This window comes from Anguilla anguilla, chromosome 10, assembly GCF_013347855.1.
Source record: "Anguilla anguilla isolate fAngAng1 chromosome 10, fAngAng1.pri, whole genome shotgun sequence".
Classification (NCBI taxonomy): Eukaryota; Metazoa; Chordata; class Actinopteri; order Anguilliformes; family Anguillidae; genus Anguilla; species Anguilla anguilla.
Window position 1 is genome coordinate 41,439,007 of NC_049210.1, and position 17,346 is coordinate 41,456,352.

Sequence of the window (17,346 nt, forward strand, 5' to 3'; positions counted from 1 at the left end):
CACCTTCTGCTGTTTGACCAGGATGGTTCCGATCTCTGCGGTCACCACGCTCACGATGGTGGTGATGTCATCTTTGAACCGGTCTGAGAAGCGTCCCTTACGCGGGACGCCGTGCTTCTCCATGAGAGACACGTACTGGGCCATGCTCTTCACCTGCACACGCATGAACGCACGCGTGAACACGTGCATGCACACAGGCAGGCATGCGCACACAAATACACACATGCATGTGCACACGCGCAAACCCATACACATGTTAATATTACTCCTAACACAATACTGTTTTAATATAAATTATAAATGTCACCTGTTACACATACTTCAGTATTACATATAATATTACACGACATTTCTCCTGTGACAGCCACGAAACACGCTTACATGTACATCGCACACACAAATGAACACACAGTCACACTCACATACACACACACACACACACACACACACACACAGTCACTAACCAGCAGCTCAAAGAAGAACCAGGCGTATTTGTAGGCATGTTCCCTGCACACACCGGTGCTGACCACCATCTGCAGAGCCAGCTCCTCGTGAAACTGCTGCACTCGCAAAACACAGAAAGGAAAAAAACTATCCAGTTACAGTTTCATTACGAGTATACATCTGTCAGCCAGCTAGCCTTATCCAAAACATATTAGAAAATATATTGTTTATTGTTATGTAGAGGGTCCCATTGAATGTGACCCTTTGATCTGTGCTGGTAAGACTTAAGACGTCTGTCTTGGAAAAATCGTAATTGCCAGTCTGTTGAGTTTCCCCTGGTCTGCTTTATGTAATCCATTATAGCCTTGAGACTATTGGACTTCAATAGCATTTGATTTGTTCAAAGAAACAGTTTAATCACAGACATTCAAGGTTGTTTAACAGTAAAGATACATTAAACTAAACTTCTGATTGGTCAGTTTTGCAGGAACAGAAGTTGGACTTCAAAAATCAATGCTGTTGAGCAAGAGATGCAGTAAAAAATATATATTTTTTAAAAATCAATGGTGCTGCTCTGCCCCCTTCTGGCCTCAGCCGGTATTACCTTTTTATTTGCAGGTCTTGCATTTTGGAAATAGCCGGCGACGTCAGGTACAGTGGACATGCGGTTGGCAGGGTGATTTGAGGACTGAAAACCAGAGAATACGACTGTCAGAAGCAGATACATTTCAGCAGACATATTTCAGGACTCTGCTGTCAGTACTGGGTCAGAAGCCTGTCAGTACTGGTCCTAAGGTCAGTAGTGGGTCAGTACTGGTCCTAAGGTCAGTAGCGGGTCAGTAGTGGGTCAGTACTGGTCCTAAGGTCAGTAGCGGGTCAGTAGTGGGTCAGTACTGGTCCTAAGGTCAGTAGCGGGTCAGTACTGGTCCTAAGGTCAGTAGCGGGTCAGTACCTTGCCGGACAGGATGCTGTCCACCTCTTCGTCAGCGCTCGGGGGGGCAGGGATATCGGGGTTGCTGGTGCTGCGGATGCGTGACATCAGCAGCCTGCTGCCCACCGTCATGGCCGACGTCCGACCCAGCGTGTTATAGCGCACCTCTGGGGGCTGCTGGGACCCTCCCACACCTGGGGACGAGAGGCAGTGATCACACACACACACACACACACACACACACACATTCAGCAGCCCTTAAAGGTTCCTGGTTTTGACCCCACCTGTGCCCTGTGTCTCACGGTGGGTGTCTGGCAGACGGAACACATAGTAAAGGTATGTTGCTAGGAGACAGTTCCTTCCTTGCTGGTCCTTAGCCAGTTCCTGGCTGTTGTGGAGGCTGTTGACTATTGACACCACGGATTCAAACGCGATCTGTCCCAGGTTAGCTGCAAGACACGCACATATGCACATAGAGCTGTTAAAAGGCCAGACAGAACTGATTCGGGCAACTAACTGAAATTCAATTCAAAAACTGCCCATAATCCTATGAAGCTTTTAATTAAAGTTTTTAAAAATGTAACTTAATTTACAGTACTTCCAGTCTTTCACCTCTATGCCCCCCTCCATGCCCCACCCCCTCAGCAGTTTGTCCTGACCCCTCAATGCTCCACCCCCCTTACTGGTCTGCCCCGCCCCTATTTTTCAGCCCCGCCCCCTCACCGGTCTGCCCGGCGATGACCATGGGCTGCAGGATGAGCCTGAAGAGCTTGTCCAGGACCTGGTGCAGGAAGAGCACCATCGGCTCCAGGCAGGAGGAGGACAGGGAGATGATGCTCAGCTTCAGCTCGTGCTCCAGCTTGGCCTCCGGGACCTTCTCCTCCTGCACGCGGATGGGGAAGGACACCTGCCCGTCCAGGGCGTGGCACAGCGTGAAGAAGCGCTGCAGGTGCTTGTCCTGGGAACAAGGGGAAGGGGGTGGAGGTGGGGGGAGGTGCAGTGCTACTTCAGCCAGATCGACCAATCAGATGGAACCTTGCTAAGCACTACTGATTACCACATGCTATTAGCCAGTATGTAAAGGCTAATTACTGAAAATGACTACATTTAGATAGTAATAATAATAACAATAACTATTGTTAGTAGTAGTAGTGACGACTATTTTTTATTAATACTATTGATGATTTTTCTAATAATAATTGATGATGTTAACAGTGCAGGACGATTGGACAGTGGGCCCCACCTGCGTGTGTACGGACGACACGGCCTGCAGCTCCAGATTGAACACGCCCTTATGACCCTCCATCCACTTCACTGATGCCACCTGAGGGGACGCCTTCTGCACACAGGTCAAAGGTCAGAGGTCATGTACAGCAGTCCGTGTAGTGAAGCTCTTGAGAACAATCCATCAAGGATCACTGATCTGTTCAGCTACACAAATGGATTATAGGGTACTAGTGACAGCTGCTATTGTACAATTGTAGAAAGTGACAACCAAGTAATTTAAGGAGGGTACTGTACGTACCTGTGGGGACTGGAGAGAGTAATTTAAGGAGGGTACTGTACGTACCTGTGGGGACTGGAGAGAGTAATTTAAGGAGGGTACTGTACGTACCTCTGGGGACTGGAGAGAGTAATTTAAGGAGGGTACTGTACGTACCTGTGGGGACTGGAGAGAGTAATTTAAGGAGGGTACTGTACGTACCTGTGGGGACTGGAGAGAGTAATTTAAGGAGGGTACTGTACGTACCTGTGGGGACTGGAGAGAGTAATTTAAGGAGGGTACTGTACGTACCTGTGGGGACTGGAGAGAGTAATTTAAGGAGGGTACTGTACGTACCTCTGGGGACTGGAGAGAGTAGTTTGGAGGAAGCCGTTCCAGAGCGATGGGGAGGCAGTACTGTCCCGTCTGCAGCTGGTCGTTATTCACCATGGGGAGCCACTGGAGACGAGACATAGACCCAAATTCAGCACCTATACCCATTACTGTCAATCTATACCCATTACTGCCGATCTATACCTATTACTGTCAATCTTTACCTATTACTGTCAACCTATATCTGTTATTGTCAACTTATACCTGTTACAGTAAATGTATAATCTATTGCTGTCAATGAGCACCTGTTACTATCAGTCACTGTCTGTTACAGTCAATGTCTACCTCTTTCAAACTCTTTCAGTCTCCTTTCTGAAACGCACAATGTGAAGGAAGAAAAAGCAGAGGGCCTGGGCTGGCTCCCGCCGTGTTTCTGTGAACTGGACCAGACCGGATCAAACCGGTCCAGACCGGAACCCAAGCGCACACTCACGGAGTAGCCGATCAGATTCTCCACGTTGCCGGCCTGGTTCTGCTTGGACTGGCAGCTGATGTGGTAAAAGGTGAAGAGGAGGTGGTGTCTGTCCGTCAGCTTGGCCGGGAGCCGAATCTTCACCTCCTCGTAGAAGTCCGGGGACCTGCACAGCGGGGCGTAATGGTTAGGGAACCAGTCTCCAGGTCACAGGTTCGAATCCAAGCTTGGGGCACTGCTTTTGTAATTAAGGGACTACATCTAAATCGCTTCTGTGAAAATGGCGTATGCAAAGGGGAAAGCAAACACTTGCTACTTCTTGTTGAAGTCCTCAGCCTCAGTGGAGGGATGCAGGATTGCATCCTGACCGTGGCAATGCACTGGCTCACAACGCCCCCTCAGAAGAGGTGGGCGGGGGTGTTAAAATGTCACTGTCTTTATTGACGAAGTTGAATTAAAGTTACTTGCTTGTTGTGGTACGTGACTGGCGTGTAGACTTCGCTTAAGAACTCGGGACCGCTCGATTTTCCAAAAATGACCTATGAAGAGAAAAAAAACAGAAGACGCGATGAATTGTGCAACTTACAAATTTGTCCCAAACTCAGTTTGTCCCAAACTCAGGAAGGGTGTTTGTGGCAAACATGGCCCTCTACACATGTTCCCATAAAGAAAGAAAGAACAAAAGTCTTTCCCTCCTTTACGTTTTTACGGTGGCAAAACCTTTGAATAGAATGAATTTTTATAAGAGAAAATAAATGTTTTGAAGAAGTGCTTTGTATTCCCTTACACAGAAACGTTTGAGAATATACTCTTGACAAGGGTGTTCACTCTTGCCCTTAGGATAGCTGCTGGGTGTGTAGGTTTGTAACTCAGCCGTTAGTATAGGTTAAATGGGCTTCATTTGGTTCCTTGGGTGTGAACTGTTTGCATATTTTTAGGTGAAACCCCAAAATGGCTCTCCTAGGGCGAAAGTGAACTCCACTGATGAGGCATCAGAACGTGCTAAGATGCTAAACTGATGCCCGGTCACCATGGTGACGCTCACCGGCAAGGCACAGCTGGGATCTTCTCCGCTCATGAACTGGATTTTGATGGTGATGTTCCTGACTGACGTCAGCCGGTTCACAAAGTTCAGTCTTTGGGGGTAGACGTAGAGAAAGTTCCTGAATAACACAGACAAAAAACAAAACAAAACCAGACAAGAGAAGTGTCAGGAGGAAGCCAGGCCGACTGGGCATAACAGCCCTTACAGTAGCAGATGGGAAGTGATCAAGGCAACGGGTGACAATGACACCGAATATCAAGAGTAACACCATGACCGTGACCCAGTCTGTAACCAGAACCAAGATTGTGACCACGTCCTCACCTGTAGCAAAGATCCATTAGCTACAGGACATGGAGACCCCATTTTGTCCAACGTTGATTGTAAGACTGAATGAGACCTACCCATTAACATATCAGTCATGAAGGGTTGGACAGCCCTGCTATAATGAATCAAAGTTCAAAGTTCATGCCTACTGCATATAAATAGCCTAGGAAGACTTTCTGGCAACAGAATTTAAAAATATTCCATTCAAGTTACATAGCAGTCTGTGTCATTGCCATAAAACAGGCAGAAGCATTACATGAGGTAGGCACACTCTGAAAAGATGAACGCCTTAAGTTTTGCGATCGATTGCTACCTCTGACAACAATGAACGATCTCACTAGCAGGCCTGACAAATCAGGCTGCGTCCGACTACCAGGGCTAAATACAGATCTGGACACACTGGGTAAGAGAGACCTCACTAACGTCCGCTGAGAAAATACCCGCGCTGTTCTGAAACGCACTTTTTTTTTTGCCATGTTACTGAACTTGGCCAGTTAAACATTTCCTCTGGTCGATTCTCACACCCATTCATGCAAAAAGGCCCAATTCGTCTTACTTGACTAAAGTCCTGGTCGAGACACAAAGGGAGATGCTCATTCCTAACAAACTAGTCCCGTTGCCTTGGGGATCTATTTTTTTTTTCTTTCTTGTTTTTTGGTGAATGAGCCTAACTCACTATACAAGCTAACTCACTGACGCACAACGCAGTCTACTTTCAGGGCGACATAGCTCAGGAGGTAAGACCGATTGTCTGGTAGTCGGAGGGTTGCCGGTTCAAACCCCGCCCTGGGCGTGTCGAAGTGTCCCTGAGCAGGACACCTAACCCCTAACTGCTCTGGCGAATGAGAGGCATCAATTGTAAAGCGCTTTGGATAAAAGCGCCATATAAATGCAGTCCATTTACCATTCACTTTCAGACGAACGGCTCATGCTGTGAGCACACAGCTTTCACTCGCTGCAGATTTAAAGAGGACCGCCCACCTGAGTGAGAGTTGGGTACTGCAGGATGATTGACAGGCACCAGGTAAGGGGACAAAAAGTACAGTTTATATAAAACACTCCACAGTGTCACCAGTAAGTTTTACTGCAGACAGGGCTGGAGTGTGTGTCTACTTCACCTGTAAATGCAGTGTGTGGAGATACAAGTAACAGAGAGGAGGTACTACCTCACCTGTACAGGTAACAGAGAGGAGGTACTACCTCACCTGTACAGGTAACTGAAAGGAGATACTACCTCACCTGTAGATACCGTGTGCGGTGAGGAGGGGGCTGGAGAGCAGCACTCACCTGTAGATGCTGTGCGGGACGTAGACCTCGCGGGACGCGAACTCCAGCACCTCTTTGACGGGCCGCACTTGCTTCTCGGCCAGCGGCCTGACGGGAATCAGCTCGGAGGACAGGCAGGCGGGCAGGACGTCCGGGGCGGGGGTCAGGTCCAGTTTAATGGTGCCTTCACACAGAGACACGCGGCGTGTGCGGTTAGCATGTAGACACACGACTCGTACGCAGTTAGCAGTTAGCGTCTGACACGCGTGTGCTTAGCAGGCGAGCGAAACACAAACGCGGTTAGCAGGACGGCTCATTTTAAAGATAATATTTACATCAATGTTTACGTATTCGTTTTGGATTCAAATACTTTTCTGTCTTCCGTTGATCTTGCTTGGTGCAACTGAGCCTGCCAATAGGACCAAAAGGTGGGGTTTTGCACTTTTTGAGAGTATTTCATAGGTTCCAATACGCCAGACAAACTTAGGAAAGTGTTAGAATCCAGAACAAATACGTATTTGACCCAGGTCTGATTTACATACATTAGTTCTCTTTCCCTTCCCCTTTTCTTCCTCTCTGTCTCTCCTCCTCCCATTTGCAATCATTTATTCTTCCCAGTGTGTTTTAGTAAAAACCCCAGGGAAAGTGCTTGGTTGGACATAGACGTGTGAGGGTCATTTGCACAGTGTGCACATAGCTGAAACCTACTTTCATACTCTGTTCATTTGCTGATCGTAATTTTGTCTTTACCTGTTATGGTCTTTGTTTACCTGATATGGTCTTAATTCTTCTCTGCAGGGACGAGTACCTCTTGATGTCGGCCAGGAACTTGAACAAGTCTTCATCGCTAAGGCGATCGCCCTCCTGCGAAGAGAAGGTGACATTGTGGGGGTGCTTTCGGCTCACCTGTACTTCACACATTCACACACGACGCTCACAGACACACCGCTGATGTCACGGACAGGACAAGCGGAGGCGGAATGATAGTCCAATCGCGGGACTGACGGTGATCCTCATTCAGGCCGTGTTCACTGTAAGCTTATGCAAACCCTACCACACGGGTCTCGGGAGGGGTTACTGTGAGATCCATTTCTTTTTTGAGTCATCCCCATATATCGCTTGGTTCACGTTTCTCATTTCAATTAATTTATTTATTTGTTAGGTTTATTTATTCATTTGATAGGAACAGAGGGCAGTCCCAGAATTAGCTATCAAGCTAAATTTCATCTGTTGTCCCTAGGCAGGTCATATTTAAGGTGGTATTTGGGTGCAGAAACTTTAACTGGTCAGAAATACTAGATGCCGGTGTTCTGTCCTAACAGGAGAAACTACAGAATAGGAAGTGCCATGTTTAAAATGACAGACAATGGCCTGAATTATGCTCACCTGTGTCTTCAAATTTGACTTACAAATATGTGCCAGTGTCTGTTTTTTTTGTTTAGTGTTATTTTATTTCCAGAAAAAGCATGTTGAGTCTAGCAGTAGCCAGAATTAAACTGCCAAACTCGAAAAAAAACGAGCTGAATTTATTTGTAAGTAAAATATGAGGACATATCCTAACTGTGACTGTCCACTCTAGTTGTGTGAAGCCTTGTTTCCTGGCAACAGACCTGCTTGCAGAAGGTGCTGATGGTGATGGTTGCGGGTTTGAATCCTGACAGGTTGTACTGGTCCTCCAGACAGCCGAAGCGCTCCGAGTTCCTCCTGGGCAGGTTGCCCCGCCTGTCGATGCTGCTCCGCCCTGCCAGGTACACACAGGTGAGAGAGGAAGAGAAGGGGGGTGGGGTCAGAAACCATAGCAACCATTCAAAGTCCAACTTGTAAAGGGGTGGGATTCTGCTAAATGATGGCCTTCCTCTCTGGGTGACAGGGTGCCCAGCTGTGTGCCCCCCCCTCTTTGGACTTATTTTGCAGCAGCAGGGCCGGGATTCGGCTCCAGACCATGGAGTGTGTGTGTAACTGCACTTACGACCTAAGGCAGCCAGGGGGCGCAGTTTTATCTTAATACCTGACTAAACCCATACGATTATGCGTATGTTATTGCCGGTTATGGCTCTGGCTCTCTTACCGTTCATGCCGTCGGGGTCGGCGGGCTCTCGGTCCAGAGTCGCCGTGCTGATGACGTTCATGATGTTGACGGTGGCCCAGGCCAGGGGCATGCGGTACCGGCCCAGTCTCTGACAGAACGACTCGGATTGGGAGCGCAACTTCTCCAGCTTGTCTTTGTTCTGAGAGAGAAAGAGCGAGCGAGAGAGAGAGAGGGAGGGAGGGAGAGAAAAGGAGGGAGCGAGACAGTGCGGGAGAGGGAGAGAGGTGTTAGATATTGCAATTGTTCGGTTCAATTTATGTTCATGTTCTAATGTATTCCTGCATTTCTGTATGTTCTATATGCATTTTGAATTTGAGAGAGAGAGAGAGAGAAATTAAAAGGGAAAGAGGGAGAGACAGAATGAAAGGGACAGACAGAGAACGAGAGAATTTAAATGACTCTGACTGATGTAAAAAATAATGTCTTTTGGACATCCAGGAAACCAAGCAGTTTAAATATCGGGAACATTGAGCCTCGTGGAATGTTCTGGTAACCCAGAACTGTCAGCGGGGTTCCTGCTTCAGGACTGTGAGTTTGAGGGCATCGAACTGTGTGAATCGGTTCGAGGAAGATTATAATGCAAGGCCTTACGTTTAAATGTGCATTTGCCTATAAATCTCTTTGAGGCTATTAATGAAAAGCGCTATAAAAATGCAACGTGTTGTTTATTATCGAAAGGCCATAAATTTATCATTTTGACATTGTAGGTTTTATCTTGATGTGTAACCGCACCGCGGCTCTTCAGCAATGCTGCTGAAAGCCCTTACTGTGACCTGCCCAGGCAGCACAAAATCAATCCAACTGTGAAGTCACAACTTAAAAAACAAATGAAAAAAACAAAGAAAGAAAAACACGAAGAATGCAATGAATCACGCTGCTTGGCAGTCTTGGACTTGGTGTCGTTTTTTTTTTCTTTTTTTTTGGCGAAGGTCACGAGGGGGGGGGGGGGGGAGTTTTAGCAAGCCCGCTGTGGCGGGGTTGGGATCGGATGACGTTGCGGGAACGGGGACTTCCGCAAACTCTGGAAGCGACCGTGCCGGTCAGAGGCTTCTCTCTTCGCACACGTACTGAGACAGCAGAGCAGGACCCAGCCGTCCATGGGCTCACACGCACCCTGGAGTGCAGCAGTGCAGGGGAGCAGGAGAACGCTGGCTATAATGACGCGTGCTGGCTGAGCTCCTACTGCTTGGGGGTTAAATCTTTTTCTAGCAGTTTAATAATCTGTTTCAGGGGGCCTCCAGTGGCGCAGCCCGTAGAGCGCTTTCCACACGCTCGTCGCGAGCCGCGACAACGGCGGTTCGAGTCCGACCGCCGACCTTTGTTGCATGTCTCTCTCTCTCTCTCTCTCTCCTCCTAGTTCTTCCTGTCTCTCTACACTATGCTGTCTAATAAAGCTGAAAAAGCCCCCCCCCCAAAAAAAAACAACAACACATATTTAATAATAATCTGTTTCATTTCTCTCTTCCAGGTATTTGGACTCGTCTGAGACTGCGACGTGGTTCATTTCTGCTGCGTGATGCAGCTTCCCCTGTAAACTGCCCGGCGAAGGCTGTTTTTACTGGGCTGCGGTGCGGCGGTACGGTTGTGCAAACGTTCCCCCGACGTTACCTTGGGGCCGTCGCTCTCCTTCATCACCAGGTAGGGCTCGGCGCAGTCGCTGATCTCCCCCTGCTGGAGGACCTTCTCGATCTGAAACGCAGGATGGACACCGGGGCTAGTGCTACTCAACACGGTTACTTTACTGAACACACGTGTACACAGATGACAAAACAGTGCACCAGGGCTAGTTTTACTGAACGCAGTTACTTTACTGAACACACACGTACACAGATTACAATACTAAGCAACAGAGCTGATTTTACTGAACAGCTACTTTTCTGACCACATATGTACAGAGATTACAAAACTGAACACCAGGACTAGTGTTACTGAACTTGTACTTTTTAAATGGAATATTTTCAACGCATTTAAAATTGAGAGAGAGGAGGGAGGTGGGGAATAAGAGAGAGGGAAAGAGAGAGAGACGTGCTTACCTTGATGACCAGGTATATGTCAGGAGAGGGGTAGGTTATGGAGAAAATGGCCGCTCTGGCCATGGTGGAGGGGTCTATTTGGGGGGTGTGGGACCGCAGGTGCCCCCTCATCTGATCCGAGTTCAGGTCGCAGTAGAAGTTTTCGGAGATCTGAGCAGGGGACACATTTCATTGCGAACCGAATATTCATATGTTAATGAGATGAAGGACCGCACGCCCATAAAAATGTTTAATGCATTTATTATTTTCCCACGAACGTTTTGGGCAAAATGCCCTTTGTCGGCGTGCCAAGAGTAACAAACTGCATTGAAAGTCGTCAATCAGATATCATTCACCTGGCGCAACAGGTTTGATGACGTGCAAACGCACATTCAATACGATTACTAGGACAGCAGAGGTAGATGCCATGAAAGATACAGTAACAGGACGAAGATAAAGTGCCATGTACCACATACCGTTAGCAAAATCAGCTGTCCTGACAAACATTTTCTGCTATGCTAGGGCTAGCATTGCTGACCAACAGAGAGCGCAGCTAATTCACTCAATAGATATGGAGACTGGGAGACTGTGCCCTAAATTATGTTTAAACTGCAACAAACTTATGGAGTAACATACTCCCCCTCCGTGATTTGAGGTCCTGGGGGTTGGGGAGGTACCCCTGTACCCCAAACCATGCTTAAAACAACAGAAGTATGGGGCTATGACCTTCTAATGGACTGTTGTCCCTGTACTTACACCTGCATAATTTGGGATAGGTTCCAGAGAGGGTATGAATTCCTCCAGACCCAGAGAGCTTGTCTGTGTAGGGGTGGACCGGACCCCTGTGGTTCTGTAGCGGTGCTGTGGACCCTGACCACACAGCATGACCAGATGGGCCAGCTCCGTTTCTGGTTTTAAATCCCAGGACGGGATCGACTGAGCTTAATGCATTTCATTTGGACACAGAAAAGGAAGCTGGGCCTCTAATATTTAGAAAAATGTGTGACACATGCCGGATGTGTGTGTGCGTGTGTGTGTGTGCATGTGTTTGTGTGTGTGTGTGTGTGTGTGTGCATGTGTTTGTGTGAGTGTGTGTTTGTGTGTGTGAGTGTTTGTGTGTGTTTGTGTGAGTGTATGTGTTTGTGTGTTTGTGTGTGTGTTTTGTGTGTGAGTGTGTGTGTGTGTGTGTTTGTGTGTGTGCGTGCTTGTTTCACTGAAGGAGACACTGGGATGAAGGGGTATAAAAATCACGAATGCGTGAATGTGCGTTCTCCCAACGTTACCCTAATGCCACAGTGTCATTATCGCCACGGAAACGCTGGAAGAGAACGTGCACAGCAGACAGAGTTTATCTGGTTGGGGGCTTCTCGTGTTGCACTAATGGGTGAGGAGCTGTTTATTTAAAGGAGCCTGTGAGGGGGAGACACGCATTCTCCTGTCAAATTCTCAACGCTGGCGCAAGTGGAAGCTTGAGAGATGTCAGATGTCTCCGTTCCCTTTTCCGCGTCCCCCAGTTTAGTTTCTTTAAATCCAGAGAAAACGTTTTCGGAAACGCTGGAGCAGAATCACGAGCGCGTGTATAAACCGTGTACAAGGCGGGATTATGATAGCGTGTCATTGATAAAGCTGCAGGTTGGGGAAAAAGATCCTAATATCTACAAGCTTGAGAGAGAGAGAGAGGGGCTACGTCACAGAGGCTACAGATCAGGAGGTAAATATGCAGATTGTTGTTGTGGCTGTTTTTTTTTTTTTAAATTCCTCTGACAGCTGCAGGAGTAAATCCGTAATTCCCGTCACACGCAGCGAGGTCAAACCTGCGCCTGATTAAAGCCGTAAACGCAGAGCTGCCGTCTCTGAGCCGCACGCGACGCCGCGGTCTCGCGCGCGGTTTTAATACCCGATTCCCTCGGCGAGGGGAGCCGCTTTTTTCCTCTCCGCGACACGACCGCGCGAACCACCGCGCGATCCGGCGCGCCGTGCCGTTCCAATAAACCCACGCGTCGCCACGGCGCTTTCACCTCAGCGGTGCCCGGCTCACGCCCGCCGCCGACGGAATTTTTCGCTCGCCCGACAGACAGGAGCGAACGAGAACAGCTTCCCGATGTAGCGGCCAATCGGCAGAGGCTTTTATCTAGAGGGACTGTCACAAAAAGTGGATGTTTAACAGCCGAATTTCCTTGTGTGCTGGTCAAGGATGTGAACCAATGATCTACTGGTTCTAGGGTATTCACCCCGACCCACCCTACGAGCTGCTTCTTAAAGCGCTGGCACCCACCTTCTTCTTCTCTTTCAGATCGTACAGGGCCAGGGTTGCAAAGAGAGGCTCTATGTCGATCTCAAACCTGTAACGGAGAAGATGGGGAGAGGGGGAGATAGAGAGGTTCGTTTTTATGCGCTTTGGCAGTACCTATCAGTCGGTAAGCACAATTGCCTGAATAATGTGTCAAATTAATGAACTGCACATTTCATGGAAGGAGTACTGATATGCTGAAGTTCTAATTAAGCGCTCTGTGAACTGAAATGCGTTTTATGGCATCGAGGTAAAGTTCCACTGCCAGATGGGGCACAAACTCTGTGTCTAATGGCTGCATTTCAGTCACTTTTACTTCCAGTATCTGACATTCTCAAGCGTTTTTTAACACAAACTTTTAAATGGTTTTCTACGACCCATGGTGTACTGCACATCCTCGTCTCTGAATTTTAACAGGATTGACGGAGCTGTTAATTGAATGCAGATCCAGGCCTGAAATAATTTAACAAGTTTCGGCTGCCAGCTCGGCCAATACGGACGTGGTTTGCAGAAAACATGTTTGTTCCAGTAGTAGAAGTAAAAGTGTAATTTGTTTTGACACATGGCAGCCCCTTTCACAAGCAATAGTAGTGTAGTAATACAGCCAGCCGTTTGTCTTAGTAACAGGACGAAGGAGAAAGATGAGGAAGAGGAAGATGGCGGTTGTGAATGTAATGCTGTGCGTTGCAGAGCGAGCTGTGGCCTTACTTTATGGTTTGGCACTTGACGTGGATCCTGTGCCCGAAGTGCTCCTTGGGACAGTCGGGGATTGGGCGAATTTCCACGGCATCGTCCTGCCGACGCAACACAGGGTACAGGTACACTCATGAGCCAAAAACTGGGCTACAGGTCAGGCACGTGCAGAATGGTGGTCATGGGTTGCAGGCTTGTGGTGACAGGTGCGTTTAGGGGGGTGGAATAGAGATTTGGGGGGTTGGGAGTTGAAGAGGGGGTGTTGGGAAGGAGTGTGGCATGTCAGGGTGTTGGGGTTAGGAGGAAGTGGGGGCTAGAGTTTTAGCATGTTGGGGGCCTGGTGGTCTAGAGGTGTGGAGTCTCGGGACGGGGGGGGGGTCCCCTCACCTCATCCCCAGGCGGGTACAGGGCGAAGATTTCGGGGTGGCGGTTGGACTGGCGGGTCTCCTGGTTGAAGCGGTCCAGGTCGTCAGGGTTACTGAAGCGCAGTAGGCTCTCCACGCGAGCGTCGGGGTGCAGGCCTCGCAGGTCGAAGTCTGATGATGTCAGCGTGCGGGCGGAGTCATCGCACAGCACCGCCAGGGAGGGCGACTTCACCTGGGGGAAAGGGGCAGGACAAATCTTAATACCTCCTACAGAGTCGCACGTGTCCCAGAATGCACCTGTGCTCCAAATGGGCTCTTTAATTAGCAGGCATTATGCTAAGAGCTCTTAGCTGGTCACAGGGACCCTCAGAAGGCTCAACAGTGCTGGATACTCTCTAGTCTGTAGGTCACTGAAGAGCCAAGATGGGCTGAATAGCCTGTTCTCCTCATCAAATTTATTCTCATATTTCTTACATATCAGCAGTCACTCATAGTTGTGGACTAAATTCATAAAATTGGCTTGACTACCCATCCTTTTGATTATCTTTTTTATTCTTATGGGAAAACCAAGGTAGTCAAAACATCAGAGGGGGATGAACGTCAGAGGTCAGGCAGGAAGTGTTGCTGTGCTGCTGTCTGAAAGTAGCAGTGAATCAAGCTTCCTGTGTACAAGCTGGTGTGTGTGTGTTGTGAGGTAAACAGACCCTCTTGTGCCAGGATTTGAATCCCACAACAGCAAAAGAAAAAAAAACCTAACCAGTGGAAAGCCCCCCCCCCCCCTCCCCAGTGGCACAATGGGGGTGACCTCAAGGGCCATCGAGCTCCAGGCGACCCCCAAAAGACTGGTAATCCCCTCCCCCCAAACCCCCCTCATCAGCCTTGGAGGGACCCATTAGGGCTAACAATGAGGCCTCTATCTCTCTCTCACCCTCTCTCTCTCTGTCTCTCTGGCCTAGGTCTGATGAGCTTATGAAATATACATGGCTGGGACTTGGTGGGGGGTGGGGGGGGGGCATTTGGTTCACGCCATTAAAAGCTGGCACAGCCATGCTCGAGCAGAGGGGTTAATGAATATTCATGCATCATTGTGCGCTCTGCCTCAAGTAAACAAGGGCATGAACTTGGGGGGGGGGGGGGGGGGGGGGGGGGGGGGGGGTTGTTACCAGGCATGAGAAAATGGATCCCTGCCCACTTTTCCTCCCTGATCCTTCACTTTGGGATGGGGGGGGCACTCCAACGCTCCCTCCTTCCCCTCTCCTCCCACCCCAAATCCATGAAAGCCGATCTTTCACGTTAGACATTTATATCAGTTATAACTCAATAGACCATTTATAACTGATATGCTTATCACAGAACTGTGAAGCTCAAGTCATTTCATTCTCTCAGTAATACAAAATGATTTGGGCCTTTGGTGGCCTGTTCTGAAGCACAGAATTTAAACAGCCTTCTCCTGCTGGCAGCTTTCATACTAGGACAACAAGACTAACCATTGATGCTTTCCAATGTTTGAAAGTGAAGCTCATTAAATACACAAAATGATGGAATATTTATGTAATATGTAATCCTTTCTTGAGTTAATTCTCCATGACATCCTCGGTCTATTTCAGTATGTCTTTTTGGAAGATTCTGGTTGTTTTTTAAGGGGGTGAGGGGGGTGTGGCTATGAAGGTGGGGGTGGGGTTTGGAGGTGGGGGCGGAGTTTCTGTGCTCACCGGCGTTTCCTGCTTCTCTGGTTGGACGTCGGTCTCGAAGGTCTGCTTCTGCAGCAGCTTGTGAAGCCCCGCCCTATCGGAGTAGGCGCCCCACCCGTCTCCCTGGCACCTGGGCAGCGGTAAAACGGAAGGTCACGGCGCGGTCACTGGTAACCATAGCGATGGGAGAGTGGAGGCTTCGTAGAACCCCCCCATGATGGGTGGAGTTACGGGGAGCCTGTCAATCACTGACAGGTCTGAACCAATCTAAAAACACCATGCTCTCCATGGCAGAACTGAAGGATTGGTCCACATCCGTGAGCAGGTCATAGCTCCTCCCATTTTGGCTTTTCATGAAGCCTCACTCTCCCTTCATTGGACAAGGACACACGTCTCAACACCAGCGCATTTCTGTTAATCCGTCTTTTATTAATCTGCAGTCACAAGAGCGCTAACAGACCCCCCCCGCCCCCCCCCCCGGCGTCGAAGGCCGGCGCTCTGAAATATGAAAAGCACCCCAGGTATTCTGCGTAGAAACGCAGACGAGACGGGTGCTGTCACCACTAATCCAGCCTCTTATCTGCGCCACAGATTCCTTACACTCACCAGATACTCTACCCCGGTGTTCCTTCCATCCTGTCTGTTTCTTAACTACAGGAGGTTCTGGCGCTGTATTATTATATTTTATATGCTGTATTTATGGTATTGAAGGACTTCCGCGGGCCCAGAACTGCCCCGGGTCAGACCCTTTTATTTGTCTGACTGCAATGTTTTAGCCCCAGCGGACAACAGGGCTGTAATGTCGGGAGCGTGGAGATGCATATCTGGTTGTGTGGTGAGTCTGTGGCTGTGGGATGAGTCGTGGGAAGCAGACTCAGCCCTGGGGGGTGAGTGTGATTAGTCCTGGCCCTACCTCCTGCTGACAACCAGCCAGGGTTGAGTGTAGCTCTGCACACAGTCTCTGACATGAGGGTCCAGCTCCACCCTGCATATATGGAGGGAGGGAGGGAGGGAGAGAGAGAGAGAGGGAGAGAGAGAGAGATCGTGGGAGAGGGAGAAAGATCACACACAGGTGAGCCTCATTTATACATCCACACACAGACGCGCACACACACAATCGCACAGACACTAGACTGGAATGAGACTCTTAACTTATTAACGCATTGTAAATTCCGCTCCCAGGGTTATCTCCTGATAGCTTTGGGAACACCCCCCACCCCCCCCCGTAGGGTGAAAACTATGCCACTCTTAACATTTCAGTACTTCAAATTCTCACCCGTAGCTGATAAAATAAATCAAGGTCCAAAGCCGTATCTTTGGAATTCCTCAATTCCACTAATGGAACAGCATCCTGATGACAGGCCTGTTTGCTCTATGCTGCGAACTCTATGGTGGGAACTACTGCCAAACTCACTGACTGTCCAAAACTGACAAAGAAAGTAGAAAAATAAGGGATAGTAGTTCCTGCACTAATTAGGCGAACTTGATTAATAAGAAACTGCAGTGAAGGGACTACGCATAAAAAGTGCTATGATTTCTACGTGGTGAAACCAAAATGTATTAAAAAAAATACCCTTTAATAAAAGCCGAGAATATGCACTTTAGCCACATGTGAACTGTTTGATTCCAATAATGATCTATAATTGCGGAGTTGGGCCACAATTGCATATCTCGATTTGGCTCTTTGTCCCAAACATTATGGAGCTCACACTATACATACATTATAGAACATTTTTAATTCTGTTGTTGTTTTTAAGAACGACATGTGAAACCCAAAAGGGAATTTGAATGCCACATCCGTGATTCACTTCCCAGACAGTACCCAGTATGAAAACATCTCCAGTTTAATCTCTGTGATGAAGAAGGGCGGGGCCGGCCCAGCATGCCCTCCTGAGACAACACAGGAAA

The 17,346-nt window shown here is 48.5% G+C and overlaps 1 protein-coding gene across 6 annotated transcripts in view; it reads right to left on the reverse strand.

The window, feature by feature from the left end:
* dock8 (dedicator of cytokinesis 8) overlaps positions 1-17,346 on the reverse strand; it is a 55,935-nt gene that overhangs the window by 20,923 nt on the left and 17,666 nt on the right. For 4 of the 6 annotated variants that reach the window (XM_035379944.1, XM_035379951.1, XM_035379950.1 and 1 more), the window contains 22 exons: positions 16,352-16,423; positions 15,460-15,568; positions 13,770-13,979; positions 13,398-13,483; positions 12,675-12,741; positions 10,421-10,570; positions 9,996-10,076; positions 8,367-8,526; positions 7,909-8,039; positions 7,069-7,162; positions 6,320-6,482; positions 4,709-4,826; positions 4,132-4,202; positions 3,685-3,829; positions 3,216-3,317; positions 2,619-2,714; positions 2,099-2,333; positions 1,660-1,824; positions 1,397-1,569; positions 1,049-1,132; positions 465-560; positions 4-153 (listed from right to left, as the gene is read on the reverse strand). In XM_035379944.1, coding sequence (XP_035235835.1) covers positions 4-153; positions 465-560; positions 1,049-1,132; positions 1,397-1,569; positions 1,660-1,824; positions 2,099-2,333; positions 2,619-2,714; positions 3,216-3,317; positions 3,685-3,829; positions 4,132-4,202; positions 4,709-4,826; positions 6,320-6,482; positions 7,069-7,162; positions 7,909-8,039; positions 8,367-8,526; positions 9,996-10,076; positions 10,421-10,570; positions 12,675-12,741; positions 13,398-13,483; positions 13,770-13,979; positions 15,460-15,568; positions 16,352-16,423 — 2,758 coding nt within the window. The remainder of the gene's footprint in view (positions 1-3; positions 154-464; positions 561-1,048; positions 1,133-1,396; positions 1,570-1,659; positions 1,825-2,098; positions 2,334-2,618; positions 2,715-3,215; positions 3,318-3,684; positions 3,830-4,131; positions 4,203-4,708; positions 4,827-6,319; positions 6,483-7,068; positions 7,163-7,908; positions 8,040-8,366; positions 8,527-9,995; positions 10,077-10,420; positions 10,571-12,674; positions 12,742-13,397; positions 13,484-13,769; positions 13,980-15,459; positions 15,569-16,351; positions 16,424-17,346) is intronic. The other 2 variants (XM_035379947.1, XM_035379948.1) reach the window with 2 other exon arrangements.